The sequence below is a fragment of the Drosophila rhopaloa genome, unplaced genomic scaffold, assembly GCF_018152115.1.
Source record: "Drosophila rhopaloa isolate 14029-0021.01 unplaced genomic scaffold, ASM1815211v1 contig_167, whole genome shotgun sequence".
In the NCBI taxonomy this organism is placed as follows: domain Eukaryota; kingdom Metazoa; phylum Arthropoda; class Insecta; order Diptera; family Drosophilidae; genus Drosophila; species Drosophila rhopaloa.
The window spans coordinates 9,517,171-9,541,941 of NW_025335047.1; the positions used below are offsets into that span (position 1 = coordinate 9,517,171).

At 40.1% G+C, this 24,771-nt stretch overlaps 6 protein-coding genes across 10 annotated transcripts in view; 4 read left to right on the forward strand and 2 right to left on the reverse strand.

Moving 5' to 3' along the window:
* Positions 1–18: 18 nt before the first annotated feature.
* On the reverse strand, positions 19–1,319 carry LOC108038523 (putative tRNA (cytidine(32)/guanosine(34)-2'-O)-methyltransferase 2). The gene is made up of 3 exons (XM_017115351.2): positions 1,115–1,319; positions 398–1,047; positions 19–344 (listed from the first exon to the last, which is right to left on the reverse strand). Exons 1-3 carry the CDS (start codon positions 1,233–1,235, stop codon positions 159–161), a joined length of 957 nt encoding a protein of 318 aa, XP_016970840.1. The 5' UTR covers positions 1,236–1,319; the 3' UTR covers positions 19–158.
* Positions 1,320–1,611: 292 nt separating this feature from the next.
* LOC108038518 (ubiquitin carboxyl-terminal hydrolase 8) lies at positions 1,612–5,642 on the forward strand. Of its 2 annotated transcripts, XM_017115343.2 has the most exons (8): positions 1,612–1,855; positions 1,919–2,407; positions 2,474–2,636; positions 2,691–3,173; positions 3,229–3,666; positions 4,063–4,293; positions 4,401–4,855; positions 4,918–5,642. In XM_017115343.2, the coding sequence occupies exons 1-8, from the start codon at positions 1,761–1,763 to the stop codon at positions 5,246–5,248; spliced, it is 2,685 nt and encodes an 894-aa protein (XP_016970832.2). In that variant the 5' UTR covers positions 1,612–1,760; the 3' UTR covers positions 5,249–5,642. The 2 variants fall into 2 exon arrangements, with proteins under 2 accessions (XP_016970832.2, XP_016970833.1); XM_017115344.2 differs by lacking the exons at positions 1,612–1,855; positions 1,919–2,407; positions 2,474–2,636; positions 2,691–3,173; positions 3,229–3,666 and adding an exon at positions 3,751–3,994.
* A 479-nt stretch (positions 5,643–6,121) lies between these two features.
* Positions 6,122–7,792, forward strand: LOC108038524 (solute carrier family 35 member B1 homolog). The gene is made up of 3 exons (XM_017115352.2): positions 6,122–6,509; positions 6,559–7,020; positions 7,082–7,792. Exons 1-3 carry the CDS (start codon positions 6,221–6,223, stop codon positions 7,432–7,434), a joined length of 1,104 nt encoding a protein of 367 aa, XP_016970841.1. The 5' UTR covers positions 6,122–6,220; the 3' UTR covers positions 7,435–7,792.
* A 777-nt stretch (positions 7,793–8,569) lies between these two features.
* The window catches only part of LOC108044687 (5'-AMP-activated protein kinase subunit gamma-1), a 65,283-nt gene continuing 49,081 nt past the window's right edge, over positions 8,570–24,771 (forward strand). Inside the window, exons 1-3 of one of the 4 annotated variants that reach the window (XM_044458408.1) lie at positions 8,570–8,719; positions 13,833–14,014; positions 14,359–14,513. In XM_044458408.1, the coding sequence (XP_044314343.1) occupies positions 13,870–14,014; positions 14,359–14,513 (300 nt within the window). In that variant the 5' untranslated portion in view covers positions 8,570–8,719; positions 13,833–13,869. Of the gene's footprint in view, positions 8,720–13,832; positions 14,015–14,358; positions 14,514–15,569; positions 15,748–16,588; positions 16,805–24,771 lie in introns of those variants that run through there. The other 3 variants (XM_044458405.1, XM_044458406.1, XM_044458407.1) reach the window with 3 other exon arrangements.
* LOC108048570 (insulin-like growth factor-binding protein complex acid labile subunit) lies at positions 18,770–20,519 on the reverse strand. Its single transcript, XM_017129321.2, has one exon. It carries the CDS (start codon positions 20,484–20,486, stop codon positions 18,855–18,857), a length of 1,632 nt encoding a protein of 543 aa, XP_016984810.2. The 5' UTR covers positions 20,487–20,519; the 3' UTR covers positions 18,770–18,854.
* Positions 23,020–24,754, forward strand: LOC108048569 (leucine-rich repeat-containing protein 15). The gene has a single exon (XM_017129319.2). The coding sequence runs from the start codon at positions 23,409–23,411 to the stop codon at positions 24,696–24,698; it is 1,290 nt and encodes a 429-aa protein (XP_016984808.2). The 5' UTR covers positions 23,020–23,408; the 3' UTR covers positions 24,699–24,754.

Below are 24,771 nucleotides of genomic sequence, written 5' to 3' on the forward strand. Positions count from 1 at the left end.
CAAATACTAAGCTGAAGATTTTCTGTTAGTTAAATTACCTTTAGTTATTAGTTTAGTTGTTTTTGTTATTTAAATATACAGCAAAGATAAAATTTAACTGTGTTCCTGTCTCGCAATTTCTTGATAATTTAAGGCTCTTATTCTCGATTGCCAGTCCCTTAATTAGCGTCATGAGAAGAATTCTGATCTACACCTGCTTTGAACCATTCCTCAAACAGTTCCTCGTCGTGCATAACTCTTATGCCTTCATATTTTATGTTGATTTGGCTGGTTTTCTTTAGGATATCCTGATAAGCGGCAGTCAAAGGTTGTTGTACAGGCTCCTTGTAAACATAGTCCTCGCCCTGAAAGATCTTAGTTTATTAGATTTTTGAGAGAAAATATATTTAAGCCATACCAGGTCGTATGTGCGATCCGAGTCCAGATCACCCTTGTAGGCGACAAAGGGAACGTGCACAACGGGTGGGTTCTCTTTTTTCCTGCACACCCACGATTCGGGATGATCGTGCCATTCGGTGATTAGGTTGCAGGGCTTGTGTCCCTCGGGCAGACAAAACTGGCGAGCCACTACAAATGCTTCAATGCTGGAGTTCCGCGAAGCTGATGGTTTAAACACGCACACGTCCTTAAAGAAGCGCTTGAGCTGGGTGTACAGCCGGCTGGTCCTGTCCGCACGGTAAATCTTAGACACAAAAGAACCGCCCGTCTCCAGGATAAAGGTGGATATGCTCAGGGCGGAAAGGAGCAGCTCGCCCTGAACGTAGGCGTCAAAGTCGTGCATGCCCGTGGAATCGGGTGCTCCATCGCTGACCACAATCTGTGCCTTCTCGCCGCCGAAGAACTTGATAATAGCCTCCGCCGTCGACTCCTTACTGATGTCCGCCCGAAGCTGTGTGACTCCTTCTATAGGAGCCATTCCTTGCAGGTCAACTGCGATGATTTTCACTTTATCTCGCTCCTCCGGCGGCAGTGGCTCGTACATGCGCTTGGCCAGCACCTGGGACCAGCTACCGGGAGCGGCACACAAGTCTACTGCACGGGTGAGACCTGTAATCAGTGGATAGTTGGGATTAGGCATGAAAACACGAGGCTGAAACCGAATTTATGTATGTACCTCCCAACAAGTGGAACGTCTCCTCCGCCTGGAGCAGCTTGAAGGCACTCCGAGCCCGCCAGCCCTGCTCCTTGGCCAGTCGGTAGAAAATGTCTCGTTTGTCCTTTGAAGTCCTGCCCATTTATAATTTTACAATTAGTCAACAAACAACAAATGTTAACGTTATCAGCTGAGAAATAACCAAATCCATTCACAATAGATGCGATAATGTGTTGTCGATTTAGCTTGTTTCCCGTTAAATTCTTCGGAGTTTTAAAAATATGTATTTCAAAACTTTAAAGTTATGTATAACATATTTTTGTATATTTTCCTTTAATTTTTATATATTTATATTTATTTATATCTTTATATTCAAGTTAACCCTAACCGCCACGGCGTTGGTTTGAAAAACCATGGAAAGTGCGGCACATGTTTTTACCCCACAGAATACCATAGCTATTTTTTTTCAATCTAGATCAGCTGATTTCTCTGGCAGCACAAATCGATAAATTTTTGTATCGAATTAAAAGTTTTTTCTGCCAATAACAAGTGATTTTTATTGTTGCAGCCCAGCCCGCAGATTGACAAATTCTTGCTATGAAAACAGGAAAACCGAAGATTACCCAAGCCCCGAGATCAACATAACACCAATAAAACAACGCAAACCATGGCGAAGTTGAAGAAGCTTTACATGAGCTCAAATCTGGAGGACTTGGAAAAGTTCTCCATTATTCCGGATCTGCGCAACAAGGGAATGAAAATGTAAGTGGACACCTGCTTTTATGCTGATGCGGCTGATTTAACTTATCTGACTTGTTTTTGCAGCCTGCTGAACACCGCCCGCAAACTGTACATGGCTGCCGAGGAACACAGACTGGATGGCGACGAGGAACTGGCCTACATCACCTACATGAAGTACTTCAACATGCTGACCGCGATTCGCAAGAAGTCCGATTATGCCAGCCACAAGACGACTGTGCGCCAAGTGCTAGGCGACACCGAGTCGAATCGCCGCATTATGGACTCATTGGAGGTGATAATAAACTCCTTGCGACAGCGTTATGCTGAGCAACGCCAGCCGGCAGAACGAATTGGTTCCGAACTGGTCAGCAATGGTCGAGAAAGTATTGAGATGCCGCCAATACAGCCTACGGACTACGCCCGACTGGGGCTGATCACCTGTCAGGAGCTGTACCGGCGCATGCAGGAGAAATCGGTTCTGGTCATGGACTGTCGCTCGAGCGCCGACTACGAGATATCCCACCTCACCTACTACTGTGCATTTAATGTGCCCGAGGAGCTGATAACACTGGGGTGAGTGGTTCCCTTACTTCAGTCTCTACCATGTGCTAAACTCCTTGATACACATATATTATATAGCATGTCGGCTGGGAGACTGCAGGCTCGACTCAGCAGCAGTGGCAAGGCATCGTGGGCTTCACGTTCCGTCAAGGATTCGGTGGTCCTTATTGATTGGAACACCAAGGATGCCCAACCGGCGACGAATACAGCCATTTCCACACTACTGGACATCCTGAAGAACGTAAATATAATTGAATTTAAGTCACGAATCTGAACTTATGCTATTCCCTTGCAGTGGGACCCCGATGTGACGTACCGCGCTCCCATACAGATCGTGGAAGGCGGCTACGAGTACTTCATTATGATGTACCCCACCCACTGCACCAATCCCAGCGTGCAGGCGCCGCAGCAGAACAACAATGACATCGATACCATTGATGACATCGAGTATCCCTCAATCCACGACATCACCATGAAGGAGGACATCAGTGCAAAGGACTTCAAGCCTCGTCCGGACTTTAATCGCGCCAACAAGCCGGCGGCTACTCGCACCTACGATCGGGGAGTGGCAAAGCCTCCAACGCAGGCCAAGCCGATAGCCGAGATTATGCGTGATCAGGCGGAGTTTCTCCAGCGAGCCGAGCAAAACGATCACCAGTTGGAGAAGGCCGCTAGGATGTGGAAGCGGCAGGCGGCCGAAGGCGATGCCTTGAATGATAACGAAGGGCAGGAGTTACATTTCAGAATCTTGCAGCTGGAGAGCAAAGCCCGGGACTATGTAAGATTTCTTAAGAGTTGAACTTTCTAAAAACTAATGGTTTATTGTCCCACAGATAGTTGAAAATAATCGTCTGCGTGAGGAACTAAGTCGCATACAGGAGCAGCAAAATGTTACCCAGCAACTTTCGCAGAAGGAAGTTGAGGCCACGAGGAACATCGAGTCTAAGATCCGGGAACGTCAGCTGTTGGATGAGCAGCATGAGATGGAACGCCAGGAGAGGGAGCGCCTGCTGTCGATCGCCCGCGAGACGAAAAAGCATTACAAGTCACCCCAACCTCCGAGTCCTCCATCGCCAAGCGAAAATTTGGAGGACTTGCAGGATCTTTCCGATCTGGAGTCTCTTCTCCAGCGGACTAACGAGGATCCGCCACTTGCACACAGCCAGGTGGAGAGGCCCGCATTCGATAGGGCGATGAAACCGCAGCCAAGAAGTGTCGAGAAAACATCGCAACGGGTCCGTGATTTCTCGCCCGTAATGGGTCAAAATGTGGTGAGTGATGGTTTGGGGGAGGTTGACTCACACCGGCCGCCTAAATATAGCCGCCACACGAGCCAAATCAATAACCAATGGGTCACGTTTTAAAGACAACCGCCCAGACGATGACCGTGCTTTGTGGGTATATTCTTCCACTCTCAGTCGCTCGCCGTCCGCACTCAAAGAATGTTCAAACCAAATAAACGTACAATCGCCATACTGTTGAGCAAAAACAGCAGCAGACAGGATTCCGCGAATGATTTGTGTGGCGGGCGTGAAGCTCCCGCTGCCAGCAGCTCCACCTACCTATAGCATTTATAGCTCCATCTTCCCGTTGCGAAGAGTAACTTTTGGGAAGGATTAAGGTCTACGAATTGGTACTATATTCCATTTCTTTCTGCCATTTTTTAGGGTCGTGGATTGACGGGCCTGAAGAACCTGGGAAACACCTGCTATATGAATAGCATCTTGCAGTGCCTAAGTAATACGCCTCAGTTGACAGAATACTGCATCTCAGATAAATACAAGAACAACATCAGCAGAAGTAACAAGACCAATGGCCAGGTGATTGAGGAGGTGGCTGCCCTCATAAAGGAGCTATGGAACGGCCAGTACAAGTGTGTAGCCAGTCGGGATTTAAGGGTACGTAACTAGGAATAGAAAATCCATAACTCTACATATAAAACCGTCATCTCTGATTGACGAAAAAAGCCTTTATATTATACTAACGAAGATATTTTCCTTTGCAGTATGTTGTAGGTCAGTACCAAAAGATCTTTCGCGGCGTTGACCAGCAGGACTCGCACGAGTTTCTAACCATCTTGATGGACTGGCTCCACTCGGACCTCCAAACGCTGCAGGTGGCCCGTCAGCGCGAAATGATCAGTGCTTCGGAGAAGGCTTGGTTGGAGTTTACCAAGGCCAAGGAGAGTATGATTCTGCATTTATTCTACGGCCAGATGAAAAGCACTGTCAAGTGTGTCGCCTGCCACAAGGAGTCGGCCACATACGAGAGCTTCTCGAATCTCAGCCTGGAGCTGCCGCCCAACTCGAATGTGTGCCAGCTGAACCAGTGCATGGACATGTACTTTAGTGGGGAGCGCATACACGGCTGGAACTGTCCAAATTGTAAAACTAAAAGGGATGCCATCAAGAAGCTCGATATATCGAAGCTGCCCCCAGTACTGGTGGTGCATTTGAAGCGGTTAGTGAAGCTAAATAATTAATTACTCTAACTTGCTTTACATTATTTTTAATCTTTTCTAGGTTTTACGCAGACCCCAGCAATTCGGGTGCTTACATGAAGAAGCAAAACTATCTGCGCTTCCCACTGGAGAATCTAGAAATGAATCCCTACATAGCCCGGGCGGAATCGCGGGCGGTTACGCCCAAGACCTATCAGCTCTACGCCGTTTCCAATCACTATGGCACCATGGAGGGCGGCCACTACACGGCCTTCTGCAAGAGTGCCAACTACGGAAAGTGGTTCAAGTTCGACGATCAGATCGTCTCGACTCTGGACTCTTCGAACGTCGTCTCCAGCGCGGCATACATTCTCTTCTACACCTGGCTGCCGCCCATGCAGGTGCCCTTGTAGGCACATCGCTCGATTTCCTTTCGGCTTTCCACTTTTCATTTTAATTGTGTTTTTGTTTATCTCTCATTTTTATAGTTTGTAAGGTCTAGTCGCCACACCTTTTTATCATTTACCAATTACCGTTTAACTGTTGCTATTTAAGAGGATAATCACATGTTTGTTGTTGTCAAGGAGCTTAGGCCGGAGGGATAGTATTACGCACGGGGGCGTATTTTCTATGGGTGCGGACTGCATTACCTAAAACCGAGAACTTCAAGTGCATTACCAGTATAACAAAGAGAAGATCACATATACGTTCGTTTATGTGGGACTATAGTTTATTTTGCAATTATATTTTTAAACCAAATAAACGAAATGAAATTTCTGATAAATAAATGATTGATCACTTAACAAACACACAACAAACAGGTTTTTTTAATCGTGCAGCATAACTTAATAAGTTTAAAGAAAAGAATCTAAGTTATTATTAAAGGTCTTGGCTGACTAAGTTTAGTCAACATTTTAAAATTAAAAATGGAAAAAATGCAAGGCTATAAGCAATTGAATTTAAATTTTTGCGCTTAAATAAAATTGACTTGACTAGTATTTACATAATTTAAATTCGTCGATATAAAGTAAAGGGGTTTTGGTCACACTAAAAGGCGCCACAATCATTTTGCATGAACAGTGTTGCCTACTATACCTTTTGAAAAGTAGCTAACTGCTAAAAACAGCTAATAATAGTTGCAATTTCGAAAGTAAAGCTTAAAAATGTCCGAATTAAAGCATAGGTTTTCGAATAAAGTTATATTTTGAGGTTTTGCGAAATCGAACGGACGAAAAAAGTCCTGGCATAACCAAAGTACAACAACAAATAGCCAACAATCCCCAATCAAATCTGGCTACAATAGACCTAATCCGGCAGCACTGACCACGTATTTGATTTGATTATTGATAGTCGCCAAATCACGGAATCTGCAGCGGCCCCGGATAATGCCAACTGTTCAAGATCGTGCATTAAATCCAAAGCAACCGAACCGCAAACCAGCAGCTCCTGAAAACCACCATCAGCCCGCCATGATTCTGCCGGAACGCAGCCGATTTGTGATCTATGCCGTGGGCATATTCGTCTGCTACTTCCTATACGGAATTGTCCAGGAGAAGTTGACCCGCGGTCGCTATGGCGAAGTTCTCCAGCCGGACGGATCCGTTGGCGAACGCTTCACCTACACTTTGGCTCTTGTTTGGGTGCAGTGCCTCTGCAACTATGTGTTTGCCAAGGGTAAGGGATTACTGGTTTTTCCGGCAAATATTTATTATTTATCTTCTAGTGCTACTTACCGTGCGCCCGCAGAAGCAGGACACCACAAACGTGGGTTCCTACGTGGCCACTTCTTTGACATATTTGCTAGCCATGGTGTCCACCAATATGGCCATGCGATGGGTTCCCTATCCCACTGCTGTGGTGGGCAAGTCCGCCAAGCCCATTCCTGTCATGATCCTGGGTGTGCTGATTGGCCGCAAATCCTATAGCTGGACGCGATATGCCTGCGTACTGACCATTGTCATAGGCGTTATACTGTTTATGTACAAGGAGGGCAAGGTGTCCAATTTGCCGGCTGAGACGACGCTACTCGGCGAGGTACTACTCTTCCTGAGCCTCGCCATGGATGGGCTTACTGGAGCAGTGCAGGAGCGCATCCGAGCGGCTAGTGCGCCATCTGGTCAGCAGATGATGAAAGCCATGAACTTCTGGAGCACACTTATGCTCGGCGTAGCCATGGTGTTCACAGGTGAGTGGTACTTAGCCTAAATTTTCGGTTAAGACTTTTTACAACGCTTTTCTTACGACAGGTGAGGCCAGTGAGTTCCTGTACTTCACTATCCGACATCCTGAGAGCTGGACACATTTGTCGCTTATTGCTTTGTGCGGCGTTTTTGGTCAGTTCTTTATTTTTCTGATGGTGGCCAACTTTGGGCCACTAGCCTGCTCCGTGGTTACAACCACGCGCAAGTTTTTCACCGTCCTGTGCTCTGTGCTGCTATTTGGAAACGTCTTGATCGCTCGCCAGTGGCTTGGTGCACTACTCGTCTTCGCCGCTCTATTTGTGGACATGCTCTATGGCAAGAAGGCGTCAGCGTCGGCGGCCAAAAAGTCACCCGTCGAGGGCAAGTTGTCTGAGGAGGAAAAGAAATTGGTTTCCTAGAATTTATTAGATAATTGAGGAGCATAATGTACATACAGACACGACACACATAGAGAAGACAACGCTTTCCCAGGCGGCTGCAACGCTAAAGTGTCCCCATATCCTAGAACTGCTAATCGTACAAAAGGCTTTAGCTATAGCGAAAACAGCATTCTATTTTTGATCTGCAAATCACTTACAGTCGAAATAAGTTATCTAAATTATTAATACCATTTAAAAATGAAGCAAACTGTCCAAAAGTTTACACCGGACCGCAGGGTCTCTACATACAGGATCATTTAATCATTTACTGCTACAATTTATAACTAAAACATGGTTGGTTCTTATTAAAATTTTAGGTCACAATTATTAAAAAAAACTTATAGAATGTGTTTACCTGGTAAAAACAACAAATGTACTTAACACATTAACATTTAATCAAAAGTTTTCACTCTATTTTTTATATAACGTTTTCACTTTTAAATTTATTGCGCGCACATAAAGTTGCCCCTTTTCATAAAATTTAAACGATATTCCCACACAAAAGGCAAGTGCTACGAAACAATAGTTTCTTCAAACTCATTATATCGGCCTGGCCGTTTCCAATTAATATGTGCAATATCTTTGTACAATTATTATTTTGTTAAGAATTTGAAAAGCGAGTATAAATTTTCTCTAGTATCGATATTTGTCTTAAAATTGGATGCAAGCAATCGATAGAGACATTTAAAGAACCTTGGCAACTCTAGTTTATTGCCGTTGCCGTTGCAGATGGTCGAAATTTTCGGAATGTTTTTAAAATGCATAAATCGAGTATTTGAAATGGTTATTATACAATAAAATAAACGCGACGGAATGTGACGTGCGAAAAATAAAACAACTTTTATTTTGTTTGTAAAACAGAAAACGATAGACGCGTATTTAACGGAGTATTGCAAAAAAGGATATCATAGTAGTTGCGGGAAAATGCAATAAAAGTCGCGGAAAAAAGCAATTAAATTGCATAAATTGTGCTATTTTTGAGTGAAACGAGTACGCTGGGCTGTGTGATTAAACAAAATTTAAAAATTCGCTGCTCGTTTGCATAAATCAAAAAAATATTTTCTTATTGGATGAGTCGCACTCTTGATGTTGTTGCTGCTGCTGCCAGCTGTTTTGCCTGTATTTGTTTTTGCCCTGGTGACGTCCGTGCGCGTGTGTGTGTGAGTGTCTTTTAGTGCTTTGGCTTAATTTTAGCAACTAAATACGAAAGAAAGTGAGTGGGGATCGTTGCGAGGCGAATAAAAGCAAAGACAAAAGCGGCAAAGTAAGTGAAACATATAAATTTTCAATATAATGGCCAAATACAGGCGTTGTAAAAATTAAATCTGCTCACATCTAGAAGAGAGAGAGCCCAATACACACCCCCAAAGTTGCTCGTTCTCTTTTCCCCTTAAGGGGGTGGCTAGTCATATGTACCGTTAGCATTTTGCCGGTTAATCTTCTTCTTTATTTTCTTCGTTCTCTTGAAATAACCGTTAAATAGAAGCCGGCAAAATGCATTATGTAAAATTTTAACTTTTGCCCTAATTTAATGTCATACTCCCACTTATCAGCGTGGCGTCAAACGGAATAATTGTGGAAAAGTGATTTATGCTTACGATTCGCTGTCCCGCTCTTTGGCAGATAGTGAAATGAAGAGCCCCTTATCGCCCGCACAAGTTCAACAATAAAATAATGACTGGCGAGCAAAACAAAGAGCACATGCATAAATAATATAGGCGAGCCACTGGCACAAAATGCACAAACAAACACACAAGTACACAATTGAGATGCTACTTTCACACTGATAACTTCACAAAAAGTGATAGGTGTGGGAGGGACACTGGTAGATCAATCCAATCAGTATTCTTTCCTTCTAACCCTTATTTAAAATCCCACTAGTTTGGGCATACATTGCATTGAGGCGTTATGCGACAGGCGTTAAAAACCTGGTTTTAATTCAAGGAACAAAAGAGTAACAACATGTACAATCTTAAAAGAGTGTTATTGGGTTTTATCAATATGGTGTAAAAATACACTTGCTCAATGACAAATTACGTTAATAGAGAAATGAAAATAAGTTCTCCAGAAAAATGTTTTTTTTTTCAATGGGAACTAATTTAGAAGATGTTAGCAAAAATAAATCCATACGAAATATTACATTTTAAGTTTTTTCATTAATTAATAGGTGGTAAGATAAATTTGTACTGAAAATAACACATGAGCTATACCTGCAACCTGTTGATAATGAATTGAATTCAAATGATTAAATTTGATATTTGTAATTTGATGTCCCCTGTACTTGATCTCAGAAATCTAATCTGAATTGCTATAAAATTTACACCAACTCTGTTTCATAACAAAAGTGATGTCGAATTCCATCTTAAATCCGAACTGGCGTGTTTCTACCTATTAAATTTACATTTTAAAGTGCTATTTTCGAACCGCAGAGAGAGGACTTAGCTACAAAGCCATTTCCAATCAAATAACTTTGTGCGTTCTCTGTTTTTTCTTTCCTGTTCCATTCCATAACAAAAGAAATTGTTAAGACTCGCAAAAACCATAATTTAAAGAAATTAATTTCAATGTCCTTTGAAATCCGTTCTCCACGGTCCTTCATCTTGACCCCATGCCAACCCAATCACTCTTCCTTTCGCCTTTCAGTCGTCACGACTCACCTGAGGCCAATAAACGCTTCTGACTTTTTCGAAAATAAAAGCAAAAGCGAATTTAGCGGGCAATAAAAAAAAGCTTCTCGGCAACTATTTATACACACCCTTCCCTTCCTGCATTTCATAATTCATTTGTCAAGTTCGTGTATGCCCAACTGTCTGCCCGACGAACATCATTCAGGCATACCACCCACCACCCACCACACACCACCGCCCACTGCCCATGATGTCATCCTCTGTGGGCCTTCAAGTCACATGTTTGGATGTGCGCCCAAAGGAAAAGCAAAATAACAAATAAAGAGGAAATTTCCTTTGTACTGGGGAAAAGTTTAGCCATTTCGTTTCTTTAGACGCAAATCGCGTAAAATTTTTCGCCAAGCGAAACGTGAAAATTGTTAGGATATGAGTTGTTGAAAATAATGATACATAGATGGCCGATCTAATTATAGGTTTTTATGCACAGAAAGAAATAAAAGTAATATCATATAATTTTTTCAACAAAATGTTGTCTATTGTATGCATTATAGTGCCACTTCCAAATATCAAAGTAAGTCTGTTCTTCGTCGATAATGTTTATAATTTCATTGACAGTATAATAAAGTTTTGTTTACTGTTTCCGTTTGCATTTGTTTTTGATTTTCACGCTCGTTGAGATGCAAATTAATTTTTATTGATCAGCGAACAAAGGATCCTCTAACGACTAAGTGCGAAAACAATTTGAATAAAAATGATAAATTACGTACGGTATAAGCTAATAATTTATTTAGTAGTTCCTTTTATTAAGATAAATTCGTAATTCCCATTCTGATTTTTTTTTTAAATTACGTTTTAAAAAAAGTTCAAAGTGTTTTTCGTGCTTTGGTAATTATTTTTCCTTTTTTTACGACATAAAAAATAATTTATAATTACATCATTAATAAAATTATTTTGCTATAATAGACTTAGTCTTAAGGAACGTAAATCGTGATCAGAAGGTTATTTTTTCAGAATCGTTAAAAAGAATAATTAATCATTTTTAGCTTAACAATCGCGTTTCTTGAGTTCTAAAAGCCTTCAAATTAGACGAATGAAAATATATTCAAAGTGGTCAATAGTCTTTTGATTGGTCAATTTGTTGATTTTTAACTGTTAATTACTATTTATTAAGTTGTCCATTTCTTTATCATTTTTACTTTTACCGTTGTCTGTCCTTGTCTGACTTAATAGATAACATTCTTATGCAATTCCATGACAGAAAGTATCTTAAAACCTTGTTTCATCACATGGGCACAATGTGCAGATGAGTCACTCCGTGATTTTGTTCTTTTTGTACCCTCCCAATTCTAAATCCTCCGCCCACACTATTCCATATGTTTTCAGTTACCAGTCATGCACCACATTTCCCTCCCCCTTTTTATTTTGTGGATGCGCTCACGTGTTTGGCTAACAGCTGATTGCAGGCTTTCTCTTGTGGCGTATACGCAATTTCTGGTTCGTTCTATGGGTTGAAGGTAAGCCGAACGTCGCAACTGCCAGAAGCCTCTTTCTCTCTTTGTTGTGCCTTTTACTCTCGATATACCATGTAATCAAAGAGGTAGAGGGTAGTCTTTAGTCTATTAAAATCATGTGGACTTTAAAAGATATGTAGGAATTTCCCAAGTAATGTCTACCAAACAACAAAAAAAATAGTACATATCTGTAGCTAAAATATCAGTCACTTTGATAATCAAAGCTATTAAAATCGGTAAAAAAAAACATTTCCATTTAAAAGAGGTTTTGCAACAATAAATATTTATTTAAATAAGCTGATGCTGTGCTTTCCCAAGCGCCTTGAAGGTATGCAATAACTTAGCAAAAGGGTATCTTATGGTCGGGACTGTCGACGTCTTTGTTTTCTTCAACCATTTTATGAATTAAATATAATGCAGCTCTCTCTCGTTATTTCTCTCTTTCAGAAAAATTTTGCATGGTGGATTTGGCTTTTCAAAAAGTAAATGAACCCATGCAGTTCTCTCTCTCTCTCCTCCACTCTCCCATTGCATTTTGGCGACTCGCTTATTGCTCTTTCTCACTTTGGCTTCGGTTTCGGTTTATTTTGGTGCTGCATTCATTTTGGCCGCGTTTCGTTTTCGCTTTCGGACCCTGTTTGTTGTTGTTTCGCCAATTTCGTTTTTGGCAGTTGCATAAAATAAAACAAACGCGAAATAAATTCCGCAGCAGCCTGCTCTCTCTCTCTCTCTCTTACTGTCTCAATGTGTTCTCTTTGTTTTTATTATTCCAAGTGCTCAGTCGAGAAGTGTTTGCTGCGCGTTCTAAATGTTATTTTTTTATTATTGTATTTTAGTGTTGCGGTGTTAATTTGTTCGGCACTAAAAGAGCCGCAAAAAATCAATAAAATATTATAAAACAATTCGGTGCACGCAGAGCCATGGATATGTCAATATCTGGCTGACCATCTGTATATATGGCGTATGAGTGATATATATAGTATTGGCATGTTTGGTTGTGCGTGTTATGCAAACATTTTTCGTCAAAGGCGTTAAAAAGCAAGTGAAAAGAGTAAAAACTTTAATAAAAACAAAAAAAAAGAATGTCTCAATTTAAAGTGAAAGTTGCCAATTAGGAAACTGCAAATATTTATAACAAATAACATCAAAGCTCTTGAATTGCTTTACGTTGGTAAATAAACTGCTTTAATTGAATAATTCTAAGAATTTCGCTTTGTTTACGTAAATAAGAAAAAAGTCAGAGAAAGAGTGCCAAAGAATCGGAAAATAATTGGCAAATATCGGGTAAAAAAGACAAAAAAACATAAGATGTATTTAAAACTTTTAAAAGAAAAGTAGTGAAGATGATTTTATATAAATCAATTTTAATATGTACCCTTGTTTGCCCAAAGTCAACTTTTGAAAAAAGTTATCCTGAAGATAAATTTAATAATAAATGGTTTAAAAAAATTTTAATTGTAATTAAAACCAATGCTAAATACTTTTACGCTTTCTTTTATATAAAACTCTTTCGTTTCATTTCATTCACCCGTCCATATAGATACATATGAAACACATACATATTTCTTAAGTTTGCCATTTATCTGTCTAGCTTTGGCGGCAATATTGAATTCCTCTTTGATGGCTTGATTAGTCATATAAATATTGTAAACAAATTGGGTTCTAGCGAAATTGGTCACAATTTCAATTAAAGAAACAAAAACAAACGATAAAAGAAATATTAAATGTTCGGCTGGCGTGTTTATTTGTGAGAAGGCAATCACTGAAAAATATCACACATACGCCGCACCACCTCCTTACCTAGATCTCTCTGCAGTTGAATGACTTGGATGGCACACTTTTAAAGAATTCGCTTGTGCACTTTTCATGATTTTCAATTATGAATTCCACCGAGAGAGATTGTGTGTACTACAAGTATGTAGTGTGCTTTGGGGCGCCAAGAAAGCTAAAATAAACTCGCGTGCAATGAGCCCGTTAAGCCAACTATCCACTGCCTCTGACCACTGCACATTGGGCCAAAATTACCAAAGTCCGCCAGTAAAGTAATATTACCCTTACCTTTAATAGGATTTAACTAACATTACCTACATGTTTATCGATAAATTATATCTTATGAAAGCCCTTAAATATTTGATTACGATTTTAAAACAAATTGTGGCTGTATACCATAACAAATCTGGCCCAGTGTGAGCTGTATATTGATTTTTGGCTAACACGTTACTCTCACACTCCATTGCAGTTCCTGCTGAAGAAGGCGAGGAAGCAGCAGAAGCAGGATGCACAGCAGTGCTGGCGGGGCGGCAGGGGGTGGCAACTACGAGGACGTGGCCGCCGCCCGCCGTGGCCGCTTCCGCGTCACCTCCTCCACGCCACAGGGTCCGCCCGAAACGACGCTTGGCCGCTTCCGTCTAATGCCCACATGTAAGTTGCTGCCACTCGTATGATACCTTGTAATCCTAGTGTTAAAAAAAAGGAGGAAACATGACTGCGATATTGCTGCAAAATTAATTGCTCATACGCACTGTGGACTCTTTTAATTTACAAGCAGTTCGTTAAGCAAACATAAAGTATCAATAGCCGTTGTTCCTGAAAATATTTCCAAAATGAGGTAGCCGCATCAAATTAAAGCCCTATCGTTTAATGTAATTATAATAATGTAATCATTTGAATTCCATATACCAACTTGATACTTGGTATCTTAACGTCGGGGTTCCCGATTTAAAATAATTGGTGCTAATTTGTGACGTTTTTTTAACCCATTGCAGCCAATTATGGCGCCATTTCGCCCATCCTTCAGCGGGGTCGATTCGCCGTGATTCCCGAAGAGCCCCAAGCTGGCTCCCCCGCACTGGGAACTCCGCCGCCGGGCAGCCGAACAGCACGTTCTCCATCGCCCGAATGGGACTTCGACATCGAGCAGGTGAGTGCCGACTGTGTGTTATGGTTTATGGCTTATGTTTTTGGGTCTCGATGGCAAATATTTCGACTTCTTTACCTCCGAGAAAGTACAATTTTATAAAATGTACTAAGCTTGATTCTTTAAATAGCATTTATTTTGTATGTCTCACACTTAACTTGTTATGGCCTCTTATTCGTGGCCATTGGTAACCATGGATTTGTTAAAGACCTTAAGGATCGAGTGATTTTGAAACTCAAGGAGTTGGAGGCGGAAAAGCGAGTGGCTCCGATTTCGCCTACCTTGCTGTTTTTGGTTTCTTCATTGTGTTCCTCGGTGGCCTCAATGCAATGCGCCATTTTTATTGATTTTGCTGGCTTAGCTGAAGTTGCAAAAGAGTTTTTTGTGTGGGCCCACAAAGTGTGAACGTCATACCAAGGCAACTAATTCTGATTATTTATGGCTCGTAAATTCTACTTTTAGCACTGTGATGCAAATGTATTTCGTGTCCCTTTTTTGCTCTTTAATCAAGGGTTATGTAATTTAAACACAATTGGTTTGCAAATAAGTCTGTTTAATTTTATGAGGACTTCTGATTGTTCTTTACAAAAAATACGTCAGTGAAAAAAACTCAGTTGCAAGAATAATTATATACATAAGTCTACCACAAAGACAATGCTAAAAAAGTGTAATATATTATTGTTAATCGGTGTGTATACTTTGCATTGGATAAATTGTTTTTTAAATATTTTTGACAAAAATAAAAACCATTCATAAAAATATATTTTTAACAACTTAAAGCCTATTTAAATTGATTTTATGTAGATACTCTCTTCTTTTGTTAAATGCCTAAATTAATAATTAGATTTTAAGCGTAACCGCTTTTTTAATTAAAATTGTTAACATTTTTACTTAGCCGAGTTTGCCGCCACACTGGCGTTGCCATATCTTTCGCTTAGCGGAGACATGCTCCACACCCGGTCTGACAACATTTTTGATGGCTTAAATACTAAAACAATATGGGGCTAACGCGTCATTAAAAAAGACTAAGACAACGTTGCGACTGCGGTCACTTTGTTTCCAACGAGAATTTTGTTTTGTCGGTTTTGTTGTTGCCAAGTCTTCGTTTTTCGCTCAACAATTTTTTCGCCTGCGCCTGCGAAATACACTCGCGATCAGTGCGTGTAATTGTGTCAGCAGTTTTTAATTGAATGTAAAAAAAATGATCGATTTGAAATCAGGATAGCATTGCGAACAAGTGGGTGCTCAACAATAATTAATTTTTGTGATAAGCTGCGTACAAAGCTTTTAATTGTGCGCGAATGGATTACTGAAATTTCAGCGACAAGAGCTACAACAACACCGCGATATAACAATAGATCTTTGTTAATTCGAGTGCGCAAATGAATTGCGAAACTTCCTTGTTTCATAAATGAAAACCATAATCACTTTGGCTACATCTGGATGTACATATAAAAAATCAATAATCCGCGATCAGCTGTTACGCACACAAACAAACACATGGCGTCGCCTGCTGGAAATTTTCCACGAACAAATACCTTTATATACCCCGATTGTCTGTCCTTTTTTTATTGTTGTTTTTTTTTTGCGTTTTTCTTGTAACAATAGAATAGATTCTTAATTAAAAATAACAAAAAAATCAAGTCGATAATTGAGAGAGTGACGTAGCCAGCAGAGAATGTCCAACATCCTGCTCTCCTCCTCTTCCCCTTTCCGTTGTCCGATCAGCTTTGGTGCGTGTTCCAATTGGAAAGTCGAGTCCAAAGTGGAAGCGCGCGCCAGAATAATTGTTCTTTTTTTCTTTTTATTGCGCTCTCGAATTATTTTTTTTTATTATTATCGATTTGGTTCTTATTGCTGCTGTTTTCGTGTTTGTGATTTATTTGGTGTTGAACAAAATGGCTGATAATTAGCCGAGTGAAATGAGTGTAATCTAATCTGAAAAGTCAACACCTCCAAAGTGTTTGGACATCCAGCGAAAATAGTTATTACAATTTCGCTCTAATCTCTCTATATATAATATGCCAACACAGCCAGCTAATTCGTTACGTTACTTCTTATTTACAATATTTTTGTAGCGCAGCTAAATGCTTAATCGCGAAATTGTTTACAAAAATTTTGTTTTTAACCCGTTCATGTGTCCGTGAACGTGAATACGGATGTGTATGTGTATGTGTATGTGTGTCTATGTACGTGAGCGTGTTAAATTAATTTTTTAACCAGAGAATCGGCAACGATCGCGGTTCTGCAATCGATTCAACAACACATCCAAACACTGATTAATAAACACAAAGGTGGGTGCCAGTTTTTCTTTTTTAATTACCAAAATTGTATTTAATTTTCTGCCTTAACATTTCTTTTGTGTTGATATGAGCGCGTGACGTTTGATTTTTCCCCGTTTCTTCTTCTTCGTTTTGTATCTGTGACTAAGTTGAGTGGGTGGGAAATTCCCCCGTTTTGAACACTTTGGGAAACTACCCAAAATGTGGACATTATTTTCCGCCTTTTTTATTTTAATCTTTTTCGGAATACGGTTCTTGACTGATGGAAAACATATTGCGTATGCCAATTATTGAAATATTAAAAAAAATTTCTTTTCGAATATTCTTGTTTTTAAAAGAACTTTTTTTTTGGAAATTTTTGGATTTTTTTTCAGCTGTCCGGTTTTTGAGTTTATTTATTTTTTTTTTTTTTCTACAACACTCTAAAAAGGGTTTAATTTTATTTTACATTTTTTTTAAAATTTGGGCTAACACACTTAATTGAATTCCCAGCATTTTAAATAGATAGAGTTACCAAGCAGCTTTTTCCGAACTTTGATCTGCGGATATAGGTACTAGAAAACCCTGGCTATATGGTAATATTGAATGTTCGCATTTACAGTTGCCCGATCGGCACGAATTGTGTGCCAATTACTAGTAAACAAAAAATTGCACTGCCAATATACACAAACTTTATTCGATATTCGTGTACGAATGAATATCTCTGTATATTTATTTCTAATCACATGCACACGATACTATGGATCAGCAGTTCGCCCAGTGATCGTCATGTTCGTGGGATTGGGTTTGGTTCGCTTCCTTTCCAAGTGGCTGCATTGAAACTGAAACTGTTTGTTTATCTAAGCAATTAGTTAGCCATAAATTGTGAGCGAACGAATCGGAGGAATAAAGCATAAATAATTAAAACTTCTGGCAATAGCAGAGCCGAATAGTAGGCAAGAAATAAATGATTGAATTTTTAAACCATTCAATCGAATTCAATATTATTGTTTACTTTCGAGAAGTATTTGTTTTGTTATTGACTTTCCTGCCCGCTACGACTTTTTTCCACTTACGCAAGTTTTGTGAGCCCCTCAATCTTTGGTTGTTCCCGTAGTTTTTCCGTACATTTGTTGTTTGTTTGTTTGCCCGAGTTGAATGAACCTCTTCCAATGATTTTCAGAAGGAGAACACAAAGACCCGACTTTGCTTTGCTCGAAAATCAATATTTTTGTATAAATATTATGCTACGTATACGACACAGCAAAAAAAAATATTTACCAGATGTGCTCATGTTGCAAATTGCATTGGTTTTGTGGGTTGGAGATGGAAAACCGTTGAGATTAAGGGCATAAACAGCAAAAATTTATATTTTAAATTAGTAAAATGGTGATATGAACTCACCATCAAACATTCGTCTGAGAAAAAACAAGAAAGGAAAGCTAACTTCGGGCGGAGCCGAAGTTGATATACCCTTGCAGAATATTCTATAAATTATATTCTCCAAAATTATTCATATGATGCATTCTTAATACTTATAAAAAGTCCTAACTTCCTAACTTTAAAAACACCAAAGTTATGTCATTTCCAATCGTTCAGTTATATGGCAGCTATAAGATATAGTCGGCCGATCCTTATGAAATTTGGTAGGTCGGATTGATTAACCAAATATAAAATCCATAGAAGATCCCAGACTCCTAAGTTTCAAGCAGATAGCTTTAAAACTGAGGGACTAGTTTGCGTAGAAACGGACAGACGGACAGACGGACGGACAGGCGGACGGACAGACGGACATGGCTAGATCGACTCTCCTGGTGATGCTGATCAAGAATATATATACTTTATAGGGTCGGAAATGTCTCCTTCACTGCGTTGCAAACTTTTGACTGAAATTATAATACCCTCTGCAAGGGTATAAAAATACGCGAATTCTTCAGCTGAAATTAGTTGAAACTTTAAAGCCTAGTAATACAAAATTCAAAAAGAAACAAACTCATCTTAACAAAAGGCAAAGATAAATTTATTGATCACATCAAAAAGAGAATAAATTACATACATTTGAAACAAACAAATTAAAAATGGCCTAGACCGACAAGGTGACCTGACTCCAAACAGTTTTGTTAAGTATTTCGAAGGCCTGCATCTGTTCGTTCAGCTTGCCGAGTTGGCTGAGAATCAAATCGAACTTGGTCTCAAAGTGTTGCACCACCGCTTTGAGTTCCTGCCGCAGCTTTTCCACTTCGTTGGGATCAGAATTGCTTTGCTTTGGTGAGGACTCCACACTGGCCGAGATTTCCGATGAGGAGTCTAGAGGCTCCTTCTCGGACATGCGATACATGCAGGCTATTCCACGGATATACTCCCCCGGGAAATTCGGATCAATCTCGTCCACCGTATAGGTAATGTCATTGGGTCGGATGACAACATCCATTAGGGTTCGCAGACTAAAGCAGTTCCAGTTGTTGGCGTGTATAAAGAAGTGAGTTAACTGCGACAGCGTGGTAAAAGAGGAGATATCGATATCGGTGATATTATTGGCGGAAATGTCTAGTTTTTGCAGGTTTGGCATTCCCTGCAAGGCCTCCAGTGGCAGCTCCACTTGACCCGTGTTTCGCAGCACCAACATCTCCAGATGCGGCGTTTGCCAGCCGTGGGGCAACCGACCCAGATGCGGATTATCGGCCACATCCAGGTGACGCAACCTGGGCACCCGGCTCAGCGATGCCAACTGCATCAGCGAATTGTTGCGCAGCACCAAATGCTCAAGGGCCTCCGAGTCGGCAAAGTACAGCTCTCGCACGCGATTATCGCTCAGATCGACATTCGTCACCGAGCCGTACAAATTGACACGGTCCAGTGAACAATTGCGAACGGTCAGGTTGGTGGCATTAATATTCAGCAGTAGCACAACCAGTTGCGGGTTATGCGATAGATCCACATACTGCATCCGATGAGCACGCGGAAAGGCGTACTCGCCCACCTCTCGTAGTCTGTTGTTCTGAATTGACACTGATAATAGACCCGGTTTATGGGCAAATAGATCACTCTCAATGGTGGTCAGTTGGTTATCGTCCAGGCCCAAATACCGCAGACTTTTTAGATCGGAAAATACATCCTTCGGCAGTTCCACCAAGCGATTCTCCTTGAGGTCCAGATACTGCAACTCTTTCAGATCGACAAAAGCGTCTTTGTCAAGTTTGCTCAGATTGTTGCGATTGAGGAAGAGGAACTGCAGGTTGCCCGCTCCCCTGAAGGTTTTCGCGGGCACTTCATCGATTTGGTTGTCGGTGAGCAGGAGGACCACCAACTTGTCGGCACCAATGGAGAAGTTCTCCCAGTAAATGTATCGGATGCCACAGCGTCGCATATCCAACTCACTCACCTCCAGTGTGTAGAAGAGTCGCAGGGGAAAGTTCGTGAAGGTGCAGTTCTCAAAGATCAGGGTTCTAGGGGTCTCCTCGTCGCCCACTTCATAGGTGGTACCATCATCGGCAATCCGCACCTCTGTTGGCAAATCAAACGTGGCCCTTTCGTCGTCACCGTCAAACTTGAAGCCACTGCAGGTGGTAACCGCGCCCACACTTTGGCAATTGCCCTCCAGACTGGACACCAGCACGATTCTGGACGGACTGTCCTCATGGTCGGCCACTACGATGACCGCCAACGAGATCAGCAAACAGATCCAGAGCAACCGCAAACAATCCCGGACGTACATTTGGCGTGCTCAACGTTTCACGTTCGACCTGAAACTGATTCCAAACGATGACCGCCAAACGGCTCGCCAGATAAGCCCCTCCTATAATGCTCAAATAATGATCATCAGCTCTATATAATTTTCATTCTATTCATGGTGTTTTGATTTTGCACAAAAAAAATGGTTGATATTTATAGCTGGTACAGTTCGTTTCGGAATTTAAGTTCAAAGCATTTTCTGCAATCCTGATGATTATTGAAAGTTTTTTAAAAATATTGTTAAATAGGTATCATTTAAAAAACACTTTCTTTTTAATAAACAAATAAAAAATCCGAATCATAATTAGGTTCAGAGATCTCTTTTATTGTTAAATAAATTTTTTTAATACCTTAAATTTCTTCTAATTACTGGTGAAACCAATAAATAATAAAAACGTATTTTTTCCAAGTGACTAATAAGAATGAAAATGATGATGTCCAGTACTGTATGTGGAAAACGAAAAATTTGATTTATATTGCTGTCATCATTATTTTGACACATGTTTGTGGTTCCCCATTTATTATTCATTATTTTTCGCTGCTCTGTGAAGTTCCCGCTCTGATGCCTCCATTCAGTGTTTTGTCGAATCCTACGAAATTCGAACAAAACATTTGTTCCATTTCTGCCGAACAGTTTCAGCCAGTTCATATTTCCTTATCATGAAGTGTTTACTTGGCGATTTGCTGAACAAAAGGTGGAAATCTCTTGGCTGCTGATAATGGACATAAGACCAGACATTTGCCCAGTCTTGGCCATTGAAATACACCCTTGTGTAAGTGTATAAACACAGTGGCTCAATAACTTTTCCCATCTAATTAAGTGGAAAAATGGGCGCGTCGAAATATTTCTTAAAATATATTTTTATTACACATAACCCATTTCAAATTTTGTTGCTCGTAAATGTCATTTGTATTGCTATGGGGCTATATTTTTGTTTGAATATATAATTTTGCTGATTGTTGGCCAAGTGACTCATGGTTTATCAACTTGAAAATTATTGTTTTAGTGGAGAGCATTGTGAATTCGGTACGATAAGAGTACTGAACGTCCGATAACTGCTGTATGCCACGCTTGTCGTTGTGTTTTATTTTTAAACAATCGTTTGGCATGGATTCAACAGTGCTTAGCAAGAATGTATGTCGTCTTTTGCGCTTCTCTTACACGAAAACACCCATAAACTATATTAACCTAACACTTTCGCCCGGTCAGTGTTTACAAACTGGTGACATATTAATGGAAAAATATAAAATTTTAAACAATTTATTATCGAACAAGCCGAGAACACGTTCAACCTGCTTTCAGTCGCTCAATTTGTTATTTACAGCTTAGCGAGTGAAAACAAAAAGATTATGATGACGACCGAGTCAAGTAAAGCTTTATTAATTTGTATGCAAACAAATTTATTTGCTTGTTGAAATTTATAAAATTTATTTTCCATTCGTTTTTGGTGTGGATTTCATAGCTTAGGACTGGGCAAACAATTTGAAATGAGGGAAGGTAATTGCTCCACTTATGCATATATCACAATTGATCTGCCTATTTGCATTGGGGCTAATTATAAGCCAATGGTTTCTAAATTATTTGATACAAGACTGATTTTGTTGTTGCCAAGGCATTTACCATATCTATAGTTGTTGTGGCTCAATTGAAACGGCATGACTTCGTTTAGCGATAAATTTTGTCGTCTGTGCCCGCTTTGTTCAATTCAATTTGCCGCAATTACTTTGCATACAAGCCTCGAGAAAAAGAGTGAGAATTACCAGCGTTCAAGAGACTTTGTCCCCTTTCGTCTGCACTTTATTCAAATCAAATTTCGCCCAATAGTTTAGCAGGGTAAACAAATACGATATATATATTAGTGAATATATAGCGGGCAATCACTACACGTAAAAACGTGGATCTTCTTTTGTGGGTGATTTTGTATGGCGCATTCGGTTTATGGCACTTGATTTATTTCATTACGTTTATTGGCCATTCAGGCGCTAAATGTTTAAGGTAATCAAAGGTTGTTTTAACTATTTGACTGCCCTGATGACGAAATCGGTAATAGATAGATGATATAACCAGAAAATGATTTAATTGTCGTTAGAAAATGGCAGTTTATTGCAAAGTGCTTCTGACATTTTTGAAGGCGGAAATTTTTTAAAAAGTTATGGAATGCACGAACTAAAAATAAAGACATTACTGTATTTGCTACTCAGCCTGAAAAGTTAACGATCGCTAGATTTTGACAGATGATACGTAATCTGATTTTGCAGGCTAATACATTATACATAATAGTGAAACTCATTAAACAATTTAACATTTTTAAATATTTTAAAGATGATGTAGAGTAAATAGAATAGTATTAAAAATGCTTACCATTTATAATAATAGTATAAAATCTGTTAGGAGTCTAGACCTTCACCCATAAACAGATGGGGAATCAAAAGCAACTACTGGTAGTCAGTTCTCATGTTTATCGGGGACCGGCCAGACCCAACGTAGCCCGACTTGGCATACTTTTGCCATGGGGAGTACACCATCTACAAACAGTGCCATATCAGCTGATACAACTGGGTCCCCATAAACAATTACTACGGCATTACGATCCGCTCGGAGAATCGAGAGAACGTGCTTATCGCCCGGGCATTATGTCAAATAGTCCAAATTATCGGCAGAGCTTGCGAGCGAAAACAAAATAAAAAACCCCACTGCCAATATTCATTGAGAGGAATCATAAAATTTTATTAGCCCAAAATCGAAGCGGGTTGTGAAGCGAATCGAAAAAAATAAATGCAAACAAAACAAGCAAACACTGAAGACCTGTTCGATTTGGGTAGGGTTGTTTTTGAAGGTTGTGTTCTGGTTTCGTATTAAAATGCTTATCCAAGCCAGTTGTACGATCAGTCTTCTTCTGCCGAGATGTTGATGCTAAACTATCTGAACTATATTTTGATCGCACTGATCGGTCTCGCGATCTGTGAGGCACAGGAAAAGCTCAAGGAAGTTGCAGTTCAAAGTCTGGATTGCCGTGAAAATACTTGTATGAATTTGAATTTCCCTAGTGCTTTAGAGATTGCCTACTTCTCAGAAAAGGTGACTACAAATTTGAGGGGCTACGAATCGCTCATTCTGCACAGCTCCCATTTGGCCAACTTGCCCAGAAAAGTTTTCGTAAACCTTCCACAAATTGTGGAATTCGATGTCTTGGAGTGTGAACTGCAACAAATTGAAAAAGAGTGCTTTGATGGTGCCGAGAACTTGAGAAGACTTAATCTGGGCGGAAATAAGTTAAGTGTTTTGAATAGTGACACCTTCGAACTGACCACACAATTAGAGGAGCTGAACTTATCGGACAATCAGCTAGAGGAACTTCCTGTCAAGATATTCCTGCCTCTTAAGAAGCTACAAAAGATCAACTTATCCAACAATCAGTTGAAGTCAATTTCCCAGTTTACCTTTTCACAACTGGGATCTCTAAAATCCATAAATCTGGACAGCAATGATCTAAAGGAACTGCCTAGTGAACTATTCAGAGATCAGCAAAAACATTTGTCAGAACTCTCAGCCAGAAGTAATCAACTAGAGGGAATTCCCTCAAATATATTTTCAGAAATAGAGCATCTATTTCTTTCGTTTAATGTTCAACTAAAAAATCTCCATTTAAGTTCAAATATTTATCAGCTGGAGGCCACCAATTGTGGCCTCGAATCAGTGAAGTTGGATGGACGAGTGATTGGTGTCCAACTGGAGGATAACCTCAGTCTGAAAGAGTTGAAAATATTCCAGCCTCAGGTTCTAAAGCAACTCTATCTGGCCAACACGAATCTGTCCCGGCTTGACTTTCTGTCCAAGGCCAGTGAACTAGTTGACCTGGATCTGACAGGCATTGAGAATCTCTCGGACTTACCTACAATTTCCTCAGCAAAGGGATTGGAAAGATTGAGCTTCACTTACGACAACATGACCTCTGACCACATGGACATGCTGCCTCAACTGAAGGATCTAAACTACTTGGAGATATCCCACGAAAAAGGCAGGGAGATTTATATAAAGGATCTGGATGAAGATTTTTTCGTGGACGAGGCAGAACTTGATTGTGGACAATTGGCGGATCTGTTGGAATTTGTTGAACTGCCCAAAGATACAACCATCTTGGAGGATCGATTAGTTGGAGATCCTCGACTGCCACTTAGATGTGGAGCCGCATAAAATATAATACTCATAAAAGGAATTTAATATTTAAAATAAAAATAAATTATTAAGCTTTTTATGGAAATGTATT